Raw genomic sequence first — 19,488 nt, 5'->3', positions numbered from 1 at the left:
ACACAGCGATGTGTGGTGCCGCAGGAACGAGGAACAACATCGCTAATAAGCAGAAAATGATTTTTTGTTTCAGGACGACCTCTCCGCGGCAAACAATTTTGACCGCTTTTGCGTCCGTTTAAGGTCGCTCATAAGTGTCACACGCTGCGATATTGTTAATGACTTCAGATGTGCGTCACAAACACCATGACCCCGACGATAAATCATTAACGATATCGTAGCATGTAAAGCCCACTTTAGTGCATGTGATAGAGACATGTCCGAAGTTTTCATCAGTGGTAGTCCAGGTGTTGAGACAACCATCGGTTGCTAAAAAAGAAGCAGAAAAGCTTCGTCAAGTGCTGTTAGACAGACTCAATAGACTTTCTATTGTGCCCATCTTCAGTGCCGATGGAGAGCAGCACTTGGCCGAGCATTTCTGCCCCCTTTGATTCGTCAATGAGTGGTACCCTCAGCACCTGGAACCTCCTCTATTAAAACTTAGCAAACTTACAGCTTTTCCAAAGGTCAAAGTGCACTAGAGCACCAGAGGATCTAACATTGAAAACTAAAATTTTACTAGACACAATCAACCCTATTGTTTGAGGTATCTTTGAAGATCTGTGTCCTTCAAATGGAACAAGGCCAACCTTGACAGGACTACGCCACTCTAAAGGCCCCGTTACATGCAGCGAAATTGTTAACGATATCGCTAGCGAGCGTACCCGCCCCCGTTGTTTGTGTGTCACGGGCAAATCGTTGCCCGTGGTGCACAAAATCGTTTGGAGCTGTCACAAGGACTTACCTGCTTAGCGACGTCGCTGTTGCTGGCGAACCGCATCCTTTCTAAGGGGGCGGTTCGTGCGGCGTCACTATGCGGCCACCCAATAGAATTAGAGGGGCGGAGATGAGCGGCCGTAACACCCCGCCCACCTCCTTCCTTCTTCATTGCCGACGACCGCAGGTAAGCTGTAGTTCATCGTTCCCGTGGTGTCACACATAGCGATGTGTGCAGCCTCGAGAACGACGAACAACCTACGACCTCAACAATCAACGATATTTTGAAAGTGAATGACGTGTCAACGATGGACGATAAGGTGAGTATTTTTGATCATTAACGGCCGTTCATTGGTGTCACATGCAACGACGTCACTAACGTTGCCGGATGTGTGTCCCAGAATCCGTGACCCTGGCGATATATCATTAGATACGTCGTTGCGTGTGACGGGGCCTTGGCTCTGTGCGCACGTGTGTGTATTGCATGCAGTTACGCTGTGTTCTGCACCGCAGCATAACTGCATGCGTCCTGCGTCCCCAGCACAATCTATGAAGATTGTGCATTATCTATGCGCATGTTGCGTTTTAGAATGCAGCACTTTGGTTGCTGCCAAATAGCTGCGTTCTAAAAAGCATCATGTCACTTCTTTCGTGCGCTTTGGATGCAGCCCCTGCTCTGTCTATGGGAGGGGCTGCATCCAGAGCGCATGAAATCGGCTTTTCAGTACGCAGTGTTTCTGCAGCGATTTGAAGCGCACATGTGCTGTTCAAATCGCTGCAGAAATTTCTGCAGGGACAGAACGCAACGTGGGCACATAGCCTAGCAGAGCAGGTCCCAAGATGATCTTTGGTTTTCACTTCTCTTTAAAACCTTCTACAAGACAATTTCTTGAACTGATAAAATTCTATGAAAAGATCATGATTAAAAATACTCTCTACTGGAGATGCTAAAGAGAGCGCTTCTGGTTTCCATCTTTTAAGGTAGCCAAACATGTTAGATGAATGTTGGTCAAAGCCGCAGATTTCATCAATAATCTAATATATATGGTGCATGTGGGTATCCTGACAATCCCCAGTGGAAAAATAGGATTGAGTGTGTTGGATGTCAACATGCCTCATGCTTTGTATTTACAAGGGATAAGCCACCAGGTATCTCGTGGAAATAATCAAGCATTTTGGATGTGAACCTGCCCCGTACTTTGGTGGCGACTAGTGATGAGCGTGCACTACTATGCTCGCGTGCTTAGTACTCATAACTAGTGATGAGCGGGCACTACCATGCTCAGGAGCTCGGTACTTGTAACTAGTGATGAGTGAGCACTACCATGCTCAGGAGCTCGGTACTGGTAACTAGTGATGAGCGGGCACTACCATGCTCAGGTGCTCGGTACTGGTAACTAGTGATGAGCGAGCACTACCATGCTCAGGTGCTCTGTACTCGTAACTAGTGATAAGCGAGCACTACCATGCTCGGGTGCTCAGTACTCGTAACTAGTGATGAGTGAGCACTACGATGCTCGGGTGCTCGGTACTGGTAACTAGTGATGAGTGAGCACTACCATGCTGAGGTGCTCGGTACTGGTAACTAGTGATGAGCGGGCACTACCATGCTCAGGTGCTCGGTACTCGTAACTAGTGATGAGTGAGCACTACCATGCTCAAGTGCTCAGTACTCGTAATTAGTGATGAGTGAGCACTACGATGCTCGGGTGCTCGGTACTGGTAACTAGTGATGAGCGGGTACTACCATGCTCAGGTGCTCAGTACTCGTAATTAGTGATGAGTGAGCACTACCATGCTCGGGTGCTCAGTACTCGTAACTAGTGATGAGCGGGCACTACCATACTCGGGTGCTCAGTACTCATAACTAGTGATGAGTGAGCACTACCATGCTCGAGTGCTCAGTACTCGTAACTAGTGATGAGCGAGCACTACCATGCTCCGGTGCTCAGTACTTGTAACTAGTGATGAGCGGGCACTATCATGCTCGGTACTCGTAACTAGTGATGAACGGGCACTACCATACTCGGGTGCTCAGTACTCATAACTAGTGATGAGTGAGCTCTACCATGCTCGAGTGCTCAGTACTCGTAACTAGTGATGAGTGAGCACTATGATGCTCGGGTGCTCGGTACTGGTAACTAGTGATGAGCAGGCACTATCATGCTCGGTACTCGTAACTAGTGATGAACGGGCACTACCATGCTCGGGTGCTCAGTACTCATAACTGGTGATGAACGGGCACTACCATGCTCGGGTGCTCAGTACTGGTAACTAGTGATGAGCGGGCACTACCATGCTTGGGTGCTCTGTACTTGTAACTAGTGATGAGCGGGCACTACCATGCTTGAGTGCTCAGTACTCGTAACTAGTGATGAGCGAGCACTACCATGCTCAGGTGCTCAGTACTGGTAACTAGTGATGAGTGGGCACTACCATGCTCGGGTGCTCAGTACTCGTAACTAGTGATGAGCGAGCACTACCATGCTCAGGTGCTCAGTACTGGTAACTAGTGATGAGTGGGCACTACCATGCTTGGGTGCTTAGTACTCGTAACTAGTGATGAGTGAGCACTACCATGCTCGGGTGCTCTGTACTCGTAACTAGTGATGAGCGGACACTACCATGCTCAGGTGCTCAGTACTCGTAACTAGTGATGAGTGAGCACTACCATGCTCGGGTGCTCTGTACTCGTAACTAGTGATGAGCGAGCACTACCATGCTCAGGTGCTCAGTACTGGTAACTAGTGATGAGTGAGCACTACCATGCTCGGGTGCTCTACTTGTAACGAAGTCAATGGGGACTCGAGCATTTCTCTTGAAGATTTCATGGAAAACTGCTCAAGTCCCCCATTGACCTCCATTACACTCGGGTACAGGAGTTGCGCCCATCCGAGCATCCAACTGCTCGTTACGAGTACCCAGCACCCGAGCATGGTAGTGCTCGCTCATCACTAGTTATGAGGACTGAGCACTTGAGCATGGTAGTGCCCACTCATCACTAGTGGCGACTTATCATCCATAAGAATAAAGGATTTGGCATCTAAAAAATCCAACATACTCAGTCCTTCTTCTCCACGACACACCTTTGGTGATGGCTTAACACCGGTGGGAACAAAGGTGTCTCAGATTCCAATACATATGCACGATCCAAGACTGCGAGTTTGTGGGAAGCAGTGTGAGGAATAGCATTTGTCCAAAAGTTATCTAAGGTGTATGGCCACCTTTTCTTTGACATTGTTGATTTCTAAATAGTGAATGATGCCCCCCTCTCCTGCATTTGCCGGAAGCTGAACATGTATCGTGAAATGTTTTGCCAGAATTTGTTGTAACGTCTCTCTTGCTGCTTAGGGCTGGATGTGCCCGGAGCTCGATTCTGAGAGGGAAGACTTGGTTTATCACGAACATAAACCAGTTGCCAAATGGCACAAGGAGCACGACGGAGATCACACAGGAGACGAAGGACGCAATTCATGTGCTATAGAACGGAAGAGTGACAACCCTCTAGATATAGCTGTAACCAGGCTGACTGACTTGGAGAGGAACATTGAGAGAAGGTATCTGAAGAGCCCCTTAAGTACCACCATTCAGATCAAACTGGATAATGTGGGCACAGTTACTGTCCCTGCTCCTGCACCATCTATTAGTGGTGATGGTGACGGGTAGGTCATTGAAATTAATACATATATATATATATATATAACCAATCACTGTGTTTCTTTGCTCGATGGAGCTCGTTTTTTCCTGCCTGTTTTTTTCTGTAGCTTTTCCTGTGTCTTTTTACAAACGTGTAATCCTGCATGGTGCCGTTGTACTGTACGTGAATAATCCTGCAAAGTCAACGCTTAGCCTATACCTTACTCATATATGATTATCACTACGTTTCTCAGCTTACAGTCCAACCTGTGCTCTACATTTGATTCATTTGCTTAAATGTTGCATATTATTGGTTTTTCTCTGTTTTGTCACTTGCCTGGCTTTCTACGTGATTGTTACTTTTGTGCGTTGCGGAGGAAAGACTATTCATCTCATGTATTTTTTTTTTATTATCCATTGTCTCTTCTGCAGGACTGAAGAGGACATTGCCCCAGGTCTTAAGATCTGGAGGAAAGCGCTGTCAGAGGCCCGCAGCGCTGCACAAGTATCCCTCTGCATCCAGCAGCTGCAGAAATCAATCGCGTGGGAGAAATCCATCATGAAAGTTGTAAGTTATTGGCCACATTTGTTCCTGAGATGTTACCTCTGTCTCCATTATCACCAAAAAGGTTCTCTTAAAGAACCATCTATTGTAGTACATAGTTGTACGCGCCATAAAATAACTATTCTGGGTTGTGTTTTGGTAGATCTTTATATTGTGTCATTCGGTTGTTACTCCTGGAAACGTATATATAAACTGATAACTGAGTGTTTCTTGTTGGGTTGTGTCTAGTGATGAGCAGACTCGCAAATAACCGGGATCAGTGGGTCTAACCAAAAAAAAAAAAAATGGGTGCGGCTCAGAATTGATCTCGAATATCTGGCCAGACACCAGTCCCCATATAGGTCTATGGGGCCAGAATCTGGTGCTTAAAGATGGTGGTAGAAGGGATAGGGGGATTGGAGTAAGTGCGTTATACTCACCAAGTGTCCGGCGCAGCTATAACTGCTCCCGCAGCCGCTCACTCTTCTTCCGAGGCCGCTCATTATTGCTCATCCATATTCATTGCTTTCCCCGCCCATCTGCAGTCCTGGCGTCTGTGATTGGTTGCAGTCAGACGCGCCCCCAGCCTTAGTGACAGAGTGATGGACTGCAACCAATCACAGATTCTTATTTTCCATTTTTCTTTTTTATTTTCCGAGTTGCCGGATCACTCCCATACCATGCCCAGCACACAGATACTTTTGAAACCATATAAATTCTGACTTTTATAGTCTGGGTCCCTCCATCATATTTGTGTCCCTATATAGTCTCACTCTGTCCAGTTAAAGGGAACCTGTCATGTCCAATATGCACCCACAACTGCTCGCAGTTCTAGGTGCATATTGGACCTGATAGGTTTCCATTGAAGCTGACAGAGCCACACTATATATTGACACCCCCCTCCCAACTGGCAACACCCAATTGTCAATTTATTCATACATTTATAGCAGAGGAATGGCACAATGTGCAGTTGCAAGAAAATGTGTTCCAGAATTGTTGTGTTAAGGCTGAGGCCACGGAGCGACTTTGGTCACGATACAGGCAGCACGGCCAGTGATCGCTATGTCTCGCAGCTACATCACAGTGCAAACAACAGAATAGAATCGCATCGTGACCCTCGGGTTACCAAGACAAACAAGTTGCAGAAAATCGGACACGGTTGTTTTTTTGCGACATGTCACAGTTGCGTTACCTTAGGATTTGCAGCACAACCCATTCACTTGTATTACACTGCGATTTAGCAGCAAGACATAGCGACCCATGTCATGGCCAAAGTCCCCATGTAGCCCCAGCTTAGGGGTAAAACAACATCTAATATTGAAATTAAGTTGCAATCTCTGTAAAATCATATTTTTATTGGGACCATATGGTTCCAGGACATTAATGTAGGTTTTCAACCTTTGATTCATTTGCGAATTCCAAACCCCATTATTTTCCATACTGTACACATGTATAGGATATATAACAAAATATTGAGATGAACTTTTGTTATTAACTAAATACTTATTTTCCACCATAATTTGCAAAAAGATCTTGCCAAATCAGACGCGGTGATTTTCTGGATTTGTTTTCTCATTTTGTCTCTCATAGTTGTGGTCACCTATGATGTCAATTACAGGCCTCTCTCATCTTTATATGTGGGAGAACTTGCACAATTGGGGGCTGACTAAATATTTTTTCCCCCCACTGTATAGATGTGTGCATGGTCCTATTTTATCTTTTGTCTTACGTGTGTTACAGTACTGCCAGATATGCCGCAAAGGGGACAATGAGGAACTGCTGCTCTTGTGTGATGGTTGTGACAAAGGCTGTCACACCTACTGCCATCGGCCCAAAATCACCGCGATTCCAGAAGGCGACTGGTTCTGCCCTGCCTGTATTGCTAAGGTAAGACACAATTTCTTACACATTTCTCGGGGCTTACCTGAAATAAAGCCTATGCCAGTCTTGCTGAGATAGAGGGCGCCAAATTCATTAAGAGGCACTTAAAGGGAACCTGTCACCAGATTTCTCCCCATGCAACTAAAACTACCACCTTCTGCAGCTCCTAGGCTGCATTCTATGAAGGTGTGCCTTGTGTCTGGCCCCCTTTTCAGACCGCCAAAACAACTTTATAAAATATTACATTTTCGTATGTAAATTTTATCGGTGGGCCTAAAGGGCGGGCTCTCTTTCTCCTTCGTTCCCCCCTCCTGCCGCTGTACGCTGTCCCCTGTGTTGATTTGAATTGATGCCGACGGTCCCGTCATCCTCCATGCTGTGACGAAGTCTCGCTCATGCACCGTTATCATAGGCCACTATTGCGGGCCTGTGCACAAACTATCCCTTGAGTGCGCGTCGGGGATGTATTTGCTCAGGCACGAGATTATGGGCGGCGCTGTGCATGACCTCCCCAGCCTCATGCTAGTACCCGCCCATAATCTCGTGCCAGCGCAAATACATCCCCGGCCCGTGCGAGGGATAGTTTTTGCACAGGCCTGCGATAGTGGCCTACGATAACGGCGCATGCACGAGACTTCGGCACAGCGTGGAGGATGACGGAACCGTTGGCATCAATTCATATCAACACAAAGCACACCTTCATAGAATGCAGCCCAGGAGCTGCAGAAGGTGGTAGTTTTAGTTGCATAGGGAAAAATCTGGTGGCAGGTTCCCTTTAATGATTCGAGCAAGTAATATGCACCTTTGTGAGTTGCGCCACACATGTACTCCAGTCAGAAACTGGAGTGGTATTTCTGGGGTACAAAGTGCTGGTATTTTTTGATGAATTTAACAGGTGGACATAGCCATGTCTCCATCCCACCGCAGCTCCGCTAATTTTACTGAAGTTGAGTGAAACTGGCAAAAAAGAAACACCAAAAGCTTGAAAATTTCTGTGCCGCTAGGTAGTAGGTCAAGGCTGATGGAGACCCTTCAACATGGGTAAAAGGCAGAGAAAAAAAGCAGGCGTCAAACAATGAATCGTAGTAAGGGAAATACTCAAGTTGTAACTAATAAAATTAAGTCAAGAGATGAACATTTACACATAAGAGGAACTTTAGGACAAGGGATGAGCGAATGTATTCGCCACTATTCGGTATCCGACGGATAACAGGCTATTCGCGCCATTCAGTATCCGACGGATAACAGGCTATTTGCGCCATTCAGTATCCGATGGATAACAGGCTATTCGCGTCATTCGATATCCAACGGATAACAGGCTATTCGCGCCATTCGGTATCCGATGGATAACAGGCTATTCACGGCATTCAGTATCCGATGGATAACAGGCTATTCACGGCATTCAGTATCTGATGGATAACAGGCTATTCACGGCATTCGGTATCCGACGGATAACAGGCTATTCACGGCATTCAGTATCCGACGGATAACAGGCTATTCGCGCCATTCGGTATCCGACGGATAACTGGCTATTCACGGCATTCAGTATCCGATGGATAACAGGCTATTCACGGCATTCAGTATCTGATGGATAACAGGCTATTCACGGCATTCAGTATCCGACAGATAACAGGCTATTCACGGCATTCAGTATCCGATGGATAACAGGCTATTCACGGCATTCAGTATCCGAAGGATAACAGGCTATTCACGGCATTCAGTATCCGACAGATAACAGGCTATTCGCGCCATTCGGTGTCCGATGGATAACAGGCTATTCGCGCCATTCGGTATCCGATGGATAACAGGCTATTCGCGCCATTCGGTATCCGATGGATAACAGGCTATTCGCGCCATTCGGTATCCGATGGATAACAGGCTATTCACGGCATTCAGTATCCGATGGATAACAGGCTATTCGCGCCATTCGGTGTCCGATGGATAACAGGCTATTCGCGCCATTCGGTGTCCGATGGATAACAGGCTATTCGCGCCATTCGGTATCCGATGGATAACAGGCTATTCGCGCCATTCGGTATCCGATGGATAACAGGCTATTCACGGCATTCAGTATCCGACAGATAACAGGCTATTCACGGCATTCGGTATCCGATGGATAACAGGCTATTCGCGCCATTCGGTATCCGACGGATAACAGGCTATTCACGGCATTCAGTATCCGATGGATAACAGGCTATTCACGGCATTCAGTATCCGATGGATAACAGGCTATTCACGGCATTCAGTATCCGAAGGATAACAGGCTATTCACGGCATTCAGTATCCGACAGATAACGGGCTATTCACGGCATTCGGTATCCGATGGATAACAGGCTATTCGCGCCATTCGGTGTCCGATGGATAACAGGCTATTCGCGCCATTCGGTATCCGATGGATAACAGGCTATTCGCGCCATTCGGTGTCCGATGGATAACAGGCTATTCGCGCCATTCGGTGTCCGATGGATAACAGGCTATTCGCGCCATTCGGTATCCGATGGATAACAGGCTATTCACGGCATTCAGTATCCGATGGATAACAGGCTATTCGCGCCATTCGGTGTCCGATGGATAACAGGCTATTCGCGCCATTCGGTGTCCGATGGATAACAGGCTATTCGCGCCATTCGGTATCCGATGGATAACAGGCTATTCGCGCCATTCGGTATCCGAAGGATAACAGGCTATTCACGGCATTCAGTATCCGACAGATAACAGGCTATTCACGGCATTCGGTATCCGATGGATAACAGGCTATTCGCGCCATTCGGTATCCGACGGATAACAGGCTATTCACGGCATTCAGTATCCGATGGATAACAGGCTATTCACGGCATTCAGTATCCGATGGATAACAGGCTATTCACGGCATTCAGTATCCGAAGGATAACAGGCTATTCACGGCATTCAGTATCCGACAGATAACGGGCTATTCACGGCATTCGGTATCCGATGGATAACAGGCTATTCGCGCCATTCGGTGTCCGATGGATAACAGGCTATTCGCGCCATTCGGTATCCGATGGATAACAGGCTATTCGCGCCATTCGGTGTCCGATGGATAACAGGCTATTCGCGCCATTCGGTGTCCGATGGATAACAGGCTATTCGCGCCATTCGGTATCCGATGGATAACAGGCTATTCACGGCATTCGGTATCCAACGGATAAAACAACATCCACTCCGATACTTTCATTTTCATTTCTGACGAGAGAGAGCTATTTCTGCCTTTTCCCATCCATTTTAGCTTTTTCCTCATTCACCACAGCTCGCCGTTAGGTCCAACGTGAAATTATTGTGGTTTCCCATAGACTTACATTTCGCATCGAATAGTCGAATAGCGGCGACCTATTCATTGGATATTCGCGACGTCGGATATTTTGGTATTCGATCATCTCTATTTAGGACCCATTTGTTGAGGAAGGGATCCCTTATGAAGCCTGTTTTGGCACAACATTGGTTGGTAAGATGGCAGCTTGTCCGGAGTCTGGGACAATAGGGAGTAGGGAGGCGCCAGCTCCCAGAAAGGGGCACAGGAGGCCATGGGAGGACAGTCACATATCCCACATCACCCAGTGATAGCGTTTCATTACAATTTATGTGACCTGGCAATTAAAACACTTAGAAAAATCCCATCTGTGATTGCAGAATACAATACAGTCTCATTATCTTATATTCTATATATTACTTTGTCACATAGGCCGAGAACCTACAATGTGCTACATTACTGTTTAGTTTTAGTGAATATGTTTTATATTTGTATCACAGGCAAGTGGTCATACTTTAAAAATGAAGAAGGCCAACCTAAAAGGGAAGAAGAATGCAGAAGCGAAGAAAGGAAAGAAAGACGCCGAAGATGAAGACGCAACTGTAGCAACTGGAGGCTCCAACAAAAAAGGCAGCAAGGACTCCAAAAAACGAAAAGCGGATGAAAATAACGGTAGTCCTGCAAAACAAGAAGGTTCCCCAGCGTCCAAGAAATCCAAAACCTCAGCCAAGGATGACTCGAAGGATCTGGCTCTTTGTAGGTAGGAAATGTTATGTCTTCTCGTAGACATGTGAGTGGATCTCATTCCAGGATAACGCCGCTATGACAAATCATAGGGATGAACAGACGTGTCCTACTGCCATTTGCACACTGTGTTAACCTTTAGTGTTTGTGCATGTATAACACGCTGACGTCTCCTTTCTTTTCTTAGCGTAATCTTGTCTGAGATGGAGTCTCATGCGGACGCCTGGCCTTTTTTGCTTCCTGTTAACTTGAAACTTGTCCCTGGTTACAAAAAGGTCATCAAGAAGCCTATGGACTTTGCAACCATCAGAGAAAAGCTGAGCAATGGCCAGTAAGTATTGTCCATCCACATACATGGCGTGCACATCCCCAAATACTGTAAAGCCTGATCATACACTGCATCCAACTCTTACCCTTTCAGACCTCATTCGCACCTCAAGTATTTGTTGCCAAAACACCGAACAAGTGTCAATCTTTCAATTAATAGTTTTTCTCTGTAAGGCCAGAGTCACACTTGCGAGTGCCTTGTGTGTAACTCGTGCAAGTCTCTCATTGAATCGCCCGGCACGGACTCGCACTCTTCTGACAGGAGCGGGTCGGTTGCATGTATGTCTATGCAGCTGAGACGCTCCTGACCAGAGAGTGTGCGTCCATGCCGGGTGATTCAATGAGAGACTTGCGCGAGTTACACACAAGGCACTCGCAAGTGTGACTCTGGCCTTAGCTCCACTCCTGGCTCAGGGATACAAACACTGATGTCAAAATACTGATGTGTGAATGAGGCCTAACTGAAGACAAAGGGTTAGTTTCACACAACTGTAGAGCGGCTGCATTTTCTTATCTGAAAGATCAGCAATGCTCAGCACAACCGACGGACTTATGATCTGATCTAACAGCATCACAGACACATATGATACCGTTCACACATTTCATCAGGACCACTGTTATGCTTCAACTTGCAGCCATAATAAGTGCCCACGGGACTCTGTACCCGCGGATTTGGCTGCGGAAAACCTGCAGATTTATCTGGATTTTTTAGACAAATCTGCAGGTTTTAGCATGTACAGTCACTGCCCATGTTATCCTATGTGACATGGGGAGTGCTGTGTCCACGCTACGGAAAGTGCGACTGCCGAACATGCTGCAGATGTAGGCATCCGCATGTATAATTGCATGTCAATTATTCATGCGGAATTACCTGCAGATGTCCCGGCCCTCCGCAATGGAGATAGAGGCCGGGACGTACGCAGGTAAGCCGCATAATGTCCGCATGTTTCCCGCAGCTATTCCGCTGTAATCTCGCAGCTAAAAATAGCTGCGGACGCCAGCGGGCAGCTGCGGGAAACATGCGCTCGTACCTGCGGATACATCTGGATTTTCTAGATAAATCTGCAGGTTTTAGCAAGTACAGACACTCTCCATGTTATCCTATGGGACATGGGGAGTGCTGTGTCCATGCTGCGGTATGTGCAGCTGCGGAATATGCTGCAGGTGTCCCGCAGCCACACGTAACCGTGTGTCAATTATTCATGTGGAAATACCTGCGGATGTCCCGCTCCTCCACTATGGAGATAGAGTCCGGGACTTCCGCAGGTAAGTCGCATGAATATCCACAGGTTTACCGGAGATATTTTGCTGGAATGGTTACCTGCGTATTCCGGGGAGCAGCTGCGGGAAACCTGCGGACAAACCGGCGGATTTATCCGCAGGTACATAGTCCTGTGGGTACATAGCCTAAGGCCCCTTTCACACGTCAGTGATTCTGGGACGTTTGTGCTTTTTTTTAAACGTACCAGAATCACTGACATACGCAGACCCATTATAATGAATGGGTCTGCTCACACGTCAGTGATTTTTCACTGCACGTGTCTCCGTGCAGCGTACCCGCGTGTGCGTGATTGCCGCACGGAGACATGTCCATTTTTTTCTGGCATCACTGATGTCCCACGGACCACGCAGTGGTGTGGTCTGTGAGACACGTGCCAGAAAAAAACGTGCATTTAAAATAAAAATCATTTTAACTCACCCGGCGTCCAGCGATGTCCTCTGCAGCCCGTCCTCCCTGCTGCTTCTAAGCCGGCTGATTACTGTCGCGCATCTTAATGATGCAAGACACAGCCGACCCGGAAGCAGCTGTTGCGGGGGTCACCGCCGGCCAGATGCTGCATCGCGGGAGGATTCAGCACCACGGACAGCGGGAGCAGGCGCAGGTGAGTTGATTTCTAAGTGCAATCACGGGCCACGGAGAACGGAGCCCAGATTGCACTTAGACAACCCACGTGTGCCGTGAATCACGGCACACGCAGGGACATGTGCGTGTTTTACACGCCAGTGAAAAACGTCTATGTTTTTCACTGACGTGTGAAACGGGCCTAAAAGTGAGGAAAAAAAGGCACTAAACAGTCATTTAAATTACCCAAACTGTAAGGCTATGTTCACACACTGCAGATTTGGTGCAGACATTTTCTGCACCAGATCTGCATGCTGTGGCAAAAAACTGCATCAAAATCAGATGCAATTTTGGTGTGATTTTTTTGCGCCATCAAGAAAGTCTATGAAAGTGAAGTCAATGGGTTAAAAAACGCTGCTAAACCTGACCAATAATTGACATGCTGCAAACCACACAGTTTGCACAGGAAATCTACAATCCCATGGACTTTACTGGCTTCAGGAGAGGCAAGCAGATTTTGGTGCAAATTTAAAAAAAAAACAAAAACACCTGCTTCGTGTGCACAGGGCCTAAGGGTGTATTGACATAATGCAGAGAGCTGCATTATTTCTGTATCTTGGCAAAAATTGCAGAAGGCTTCGATTGGATGCAATTCTCGAAAACTTGAATTCTCTGAAGCCAGTGGTATAACATAGCGGAGGCAAGGATTGTGGTTGTATCCAGGCCCTGGAGCCTTAGGGGGCCCAAAGGGGTTTATTTGGGCAATATGATAGTTGGGGCCTCTATTAAAGATTTTGCATTAGGGGCTGTAAAAGTCCAAGTCGACAGCAAGGCCCCGATTATCCAAAGTGATTACTCCAGACACTTTGAGTAAATCAAGTTGAAAGGTTGCTTTTTTTGCAACTTTTGTCCAACTTCTCCAAAAGTAGTGAAACTGGGGAGAAACGGGGGGGGGGGTGGGGGGGGAGGGGGGGTGGTGCAAGCAACAGCTCGTCTAATTGATAACAAGTTGCAGCATTCCTTATGCCAAAAAACTTACTCTAGACATAAAGAGGAATGGGGCATTTTAATTAATCAAAAGCATCTGACTCTAATATGTGAACATCACCAGTCTTGGTGAATCGGGGCCACAATGTTTCAAACCCTTAGAGGGAACCTGTCAGGTGAAATATGCACCCGGGACCATGAGCAGTTCTGGGTGTATATTGCTAATCCCTGCCTAACTGTCCCTGTATACAGTTAGGTCCAGAAATATTTGGACAGTGACACAAGTTTTGTTATTTTAGCTGTTTACAAAAACATGTTCAGAAATACAATTATATATATAATATGGGCTGAAAGTGCACACTCCCAGCTGCAATATGAGAGTTTTCACATCCAAATCGGAGAAAGGGTTTAGGAATCATAGCTCTGTAATGCATAGCCTCCTCTTTTTCAAGGGACCAAAAGTAATTGGACAAGGGACTCTAAGGGATGCAGTTAACTCTGAAGGCGTCTCCCTCGTTAACCTGTAATCAATGAAGTAGTTAAAAGGTCTGGGGTTGATTACAGGTGTGTGGTTTTTCATTTGGAAGCTGTTGCTGTGACCAGACAACATGCGGTCTAAGGAACTCTCAATTGAGGTGAAGCAGAACATTCTGAGGCTGAAAAAAAAGAAAAAATCCATCAGAGAGATAGCAGACATGCTTGGAGTAGCAAAATCAACAGTCGGGTACATTCTGAGAAAAAAGGAATTGACTGGTGAGCTTGGGAACTCAAAAAGGCCTGGGCGTCCACGGATGACAACAGTGGTGGATGATCGCCGCATACTTTCTTTGGTGAAGAAGAACCCGTTCACAACATCAACTGAAGTCCAGAACACTCTCAGTGAAGTAGGTGTATCTGTTTCTAAGTTAACAGTAAAGAGAAGACTCCATGAAAGTAAATACAAAGGGTTCACATCTAGATGCAAACCATTCATCAATTCCAAAAATAGACAGGCCAGAGTTAAATTTGCTGAAAAACACCTCATGAAGCCAGCTCAGTTCTGGAAAAGTATTCTATGGACAGATGAGACAAAGATCAACCTGTACCAGAATGATAGGAAGAAAAAAGTTTGGAGAAGAAAGGGAACGGCACATGATCCAAGGCACACCACATCCTCTGTAAAACATGGTGGAGGCAACGTGATGGCATGGGCATGCATGGCTTTCAATGGCACTGGGTCACTTGTGTTTATTGATGACATAACAGCAGAAAAGAGTAGCCGGATGAATTCTGAAGTGTACCGGGATATACTTTCAGCCCAGATTCAGCCAAATGCCGCAAAGTTGATCGGACGGCGCTTCATAGTACAGATGGACAATGAACCCAAGCATACAGCCAAAGCTACCCAGGAGTTCATGAGTGCAAAAAAGTGGAACATTCTGCAATGGCCAAGTCAATCACCAGATCTTAACCCAATTGAGCATGCGTTTCACTTGCTCAAATCCAGACTTAAGACGGAAAGACCCACAAACAAGCAAGACCTGAAGGCTGCGGCTGTAAAGGCCTGGCAAAGCATTAAGAAGGAGGAAACCCAGCGTTTGGTGATGTCCATGGGTTCCAGACTTAAGGCAGTGATTGCCTCCAAAGGATTCGCAACAAAATATTGAAAATAAAAATATTTTGTTTGGGTTTGGTTTATTTGTCCAATTACTTTTGACCTCCTAAAATGTGGAGTGTTTGTAAAGAAATGTGTACAATTCCTACAATTTCTATCAGATATTTTTGTTCAAACCTTCAAATTAAACGTTACAATCTGCACTTGAATTCTGTTGTAGAGGTTTCATTTCAAATCCAATGTGGTGGCATGCAGAGCCCAACTCGCGAAAATTGTGTCACTGTCCAAATATTTCTGGAGCTAACTGTACACTAGCATAGATAAAGATCTTTAGAAAAAGTATTTGTAAAGATTGTTTATTATATGCTAATGAGCGCAGGGACTAGTCACAAGGGCGTTAGTTCCCTTGGCTAGTCAGCCCACATAGCATGTTAGCACGCCCCTGTCAGCGTACTAACATGTTAATGAACGCACAGTAATGCCGCACATGCCTCACTCTTGATGGCGGCCGTCATAGGATGAATGCGCACTGCGCATGATTAGAAATCCCAGGACTTCCGATCATGCACACTAAACTGATGCTGGGTGTAACCTTTCCGGCTTCAGTGAGGTATAGTGCCCATGACTAGAAGTCCCGGGGACTCCCGATCATGCACAGTGCGCATCTATCCTCCGCCGGCCGCCATCAAGAGTGAGGTATGTGCGGCATCGTTGTGCATTCATTAGCATGTTAGTACGCGCACAGGGGCGTGCTAACATGCTATGTGGTCCAACTAGCCAAGGGACTAGTCCCTGCACTCATTAGCATATCATTAACGATCTTTAGAAATATTTTTTCTAAAGATCTCTTTATTTATGCTAGTGTATACAGGGACGGTTAGGCAGGGATTAGCAATATACACCCAGAACTGCTCGTGGTTCTCTGTGCATATTGCACCTGACAGATTCCCTTTAAATTGAAAATTTAGTAAAACCCCTTTAATTTCTTTTTGACTTGTGACGAGAATATATTTTATTCTTCTTCAGATACCCACATTTTGAGGCTTTTGCTCTGGACGTCAGACTCGTCTTTAACAACTGTGAAACATTCAACGAAGATGACTCTGAGATCGGTAGAGCCGGACACAAAATGAGGATACATTTTGAAAAAAGATGGACGGAAATTTTCAACATGAGTTGAAACCATCTGACAATACTTTTATCCTGATAACAGCAAGACCAGCAATGTGAACGATCGCAACACCCACAAGAAATGGAGACCATGGAACACCGAGGCGTCATCAATAAAGTCCTAGGTTACAACATCATTCCTACGATGACCATAACCCTTTTTTTTATGTTTGTTCTATTGTGTTTGCGTGTGTGCGTTTTATCAACCACTACTGTCTTGCAGTCCAGGGGCGTATACACTCAAGTCAAAACCTAAAAATATAAGAAAAGGGTTTCCTAGTGCAATAGGTAATAAAAAGGTATCAAAACGCACTGATTCTTCATCCGCCAGAGCTGTACTAAGGAAAGGGTTACTCATTCCTTTTCCAATAAATATCTATTTTTTATTGTTTAATATTATTATTATTTTTGTTATTTTTTTTATTACTTTGTAGCTTACTGTTAGTGAATGTATTTAATTTTTATGAATTATTTATGATTAAACAAACAGACCGAATCTTCGTTTTCTGTGAAAAGGAAGACTAGATAAAAAAAAAAATAAAATAAAAAAAATATTGCTTTAAATCTTGAAAATACAAGAATGTTAAGAAATAAAATAAAAAAAAAATAAAAAAATATAAAAATAACAAAAAAAAAACAAGCCAAGTAAAACTGTTTACACGGATGTGCTGAAACGGCACTGAAACGGAACTTTACTGTAAAGTTACAAGTACATTTATATAAATATACGTTGCTGCATCACTCATATAGAAAATTGTATTTCAAGATGGTGAAGACAAACGGAGAACTATGTATATACTGTTCACTATTGTTTATATTAAGTCTTGTTATATCTGTATGATGTGTACATATTGTTTGCGGGCATCGGCTATGATGTCGGTTTTAGAAGGATTGTAGCATTATTATTTTAGTTAGGCGAATATTAACCTATAACTTGTACAGTATCCTCTACCAACACTGTGGCGTCTCCCTAACATTGGTAGTGCCTGCCTTCAAAAACAGGGTGTAGGGGATATGATATTGTGACTTGTTTGTTTTTTTTGTTTTTTTTTTTGTTTTTACATTGTTTTATTTCATTATTTTTTATTATTATAATTATTATTATGTTTTATTTTATTTTTCATTTTTGTTATATCATTTGAAGCCAAGTAGGCCTAAAAAAAAAAAAAAAAAGTATAATCATTTGTATCCATGTGAAATTAAACGTGTGACGAATTTCCTACGCACAGTATTTTTTCATAGATGCATTTCCCGTCATTCGCCTCGCCACAAATGATGATCATAAAATAAAAAAAATAATAATAATAATAATTACAACAAAGACATTTGTAACCACTGTGTTTTATCTACTGTGTGGTATGGTGGCCCGTCAGAGGCAAGGAGATCAGACATTTTTTGTACCAATTGTACTTGAAGTTGTTTTATTTAAAAGCAAAAATGTTGTGAAAAGGGTAGTTTTTTTCACTAGTTTGTGTGGCACGGATACAATAAACGACTGTTTTGCAATAACTGGTGTTCTTCAAGTGTTTTGTGTCCATAGTGGACTTTATTCTTACTAAAAGGGCAACTGTCATATGTCATAAACATATGTATATTTTAGCTTGGTGTAAATGTTTTGTTCCTGCTCCTCTCCATCCCTGCGATATGGCCTCCTGATCCCTGTATATAAACCTGGTCTTGTTCTCTAAGTGGGCGTGGTCCTCTAGAAGATGACGTCCATAGTAAAGTTGTGGACCACTCCCACTTAGCTAGAAAGACAAAACAATCGCTGATCTCGGGGAGACGAGCCAGAAAAAACACTGCCGGCAGCCAGCAAAGGCGCTCAACACAGTGAAATCCTAGGTGCATTGCCCCCTGGGAAGTATGCAAATCAAAAAAGTCCATGGAGCCTCTGTTAGGAGTCTTGACACGGAAAATAGCCAGATATTCCTCCGGGAAGGACCTAGTCAAGAAGTGGCTCTTTTTAGGAGACCACATATTAAGTGGACCTTTTGGTCGATATCTAACTCTTGACGAGTTTAAAGACATGACAAGGTAAATACCAAGGCCAGGTATCCATCCACAGACGGCTGTTTCGGGGTATTGCCCCTCATCAGTGTGGAGTATGATTCTGGCCAGGTGGGAGAACAATCACTGATCTCGGGGAGACCAGCCAGAGAAAACCAGGGGGCAATGCACCTAGGATTTCACTGTGTTGAGCGCCTTTGCTGGCTACCAGCAGTGTTTTCTCTGGCAGAATCCTACTCCACACAGATGAGGGGCAATACACCGAAACAGCTGTCTGTGGATGGATACTTGACCTTGGTATTTACCTTGTCATATCTTTAAACTCGTCAAGAGTTAGATATCAACTAAAAAGAGCCACTCCTTGGCTAGCTCCTTCCCGGAGGGAAATCTGGCTATTTTCCGTGTCGAGACTCCTAATAGAGGCTCCATGGACTTTTTTTATTTACATACTTCCCAGGGGGCAATGAACCTAGGATTTCACTGTGTTGAGAGCCTTTGCTGGCTGCCGGCAGTGTTTTCTCTGGCTGGTCTCCCCGAGATCAGTGATTGTTTTGTCTTGTTGGTCTATTAGACATTGCTCCCACCTCGCCAGAATCCTACTCCACACTGGTGAGGGGCAATACCCGGAAACAGCTGTCTGTGGATGGATACCTGGCCTTGGTATTTCCCTTGTCATATCTTTAAACTCGTCAAGAGTTAGATATCGACTAAAAGGGCCACTTAATATGGTG

General features: G+C 45.1%; 1 protein-coding gene across 1 annotated transcript in view; it reads left to right on the top strand.

The window, feature by feature from the left end:
• The window catches only part of BAZ2B (bromodomain adjacent to zinc finger domain 2B), a 475,838-nt gene extending 457,596 nt beyond the window's left edge, over positions 1 to 18,242 (top strand). The window contains exons 33-38 of the mRNA XM_075319681.1: positions 4,108 to 4,418; positions 4,825 to 4,960; positions 6,677 to 6,823; positions 10,586 to 10,845; positions 11,017 to 11,160; positions 16,607 to 18,242. Of these exons, the coding sequence (XP_075175796.1) occupies positions 4,108 to 4,418; positions 4,825 to 4,960; positions 6,677 to 6,823; positions 10,586 to 10,845; positions 11,017 to 11,160; positions 16,607 to 16,760 (1,152 nt within the window). The 3' untranslated portion in view covers positions 16,761 to 18,242. The remainder of the gene's footprint in view (positions 1 to 4,107; positions 4,419 to 4,824; positions 4,961 to 6,676; positions 6,824 to 10,585; positions 10,846 to 11,016; positions 11,161 to 16,606) is intronic.
• The last annotated feature ends 1,246 nt before the right edge of the window (positions 18,243 to 19,488 follow it).

Source organism: Anomaloglossus baeobatrachus, chromosome 7, assembly GCF_048569485.1.
Source record: "Anomaloglossus baeobatrachus isolate aAnoBae1 chromosome 7, aAnoBae1.hap1, whole genome shotgun sequence".
Taxonomy (NCBI): domain Eukaryota; kingdom Metazoa; phylum Chordata; class Amphibia; order Anura; family Aromobatidae; genus Anomaloglossus; species Anomaloglossus baeobatrachus.
Note: the sequence above shows the minus strand (reverse complement) of the source record. Positions and strands in the feature narration are given on the sequence as shown.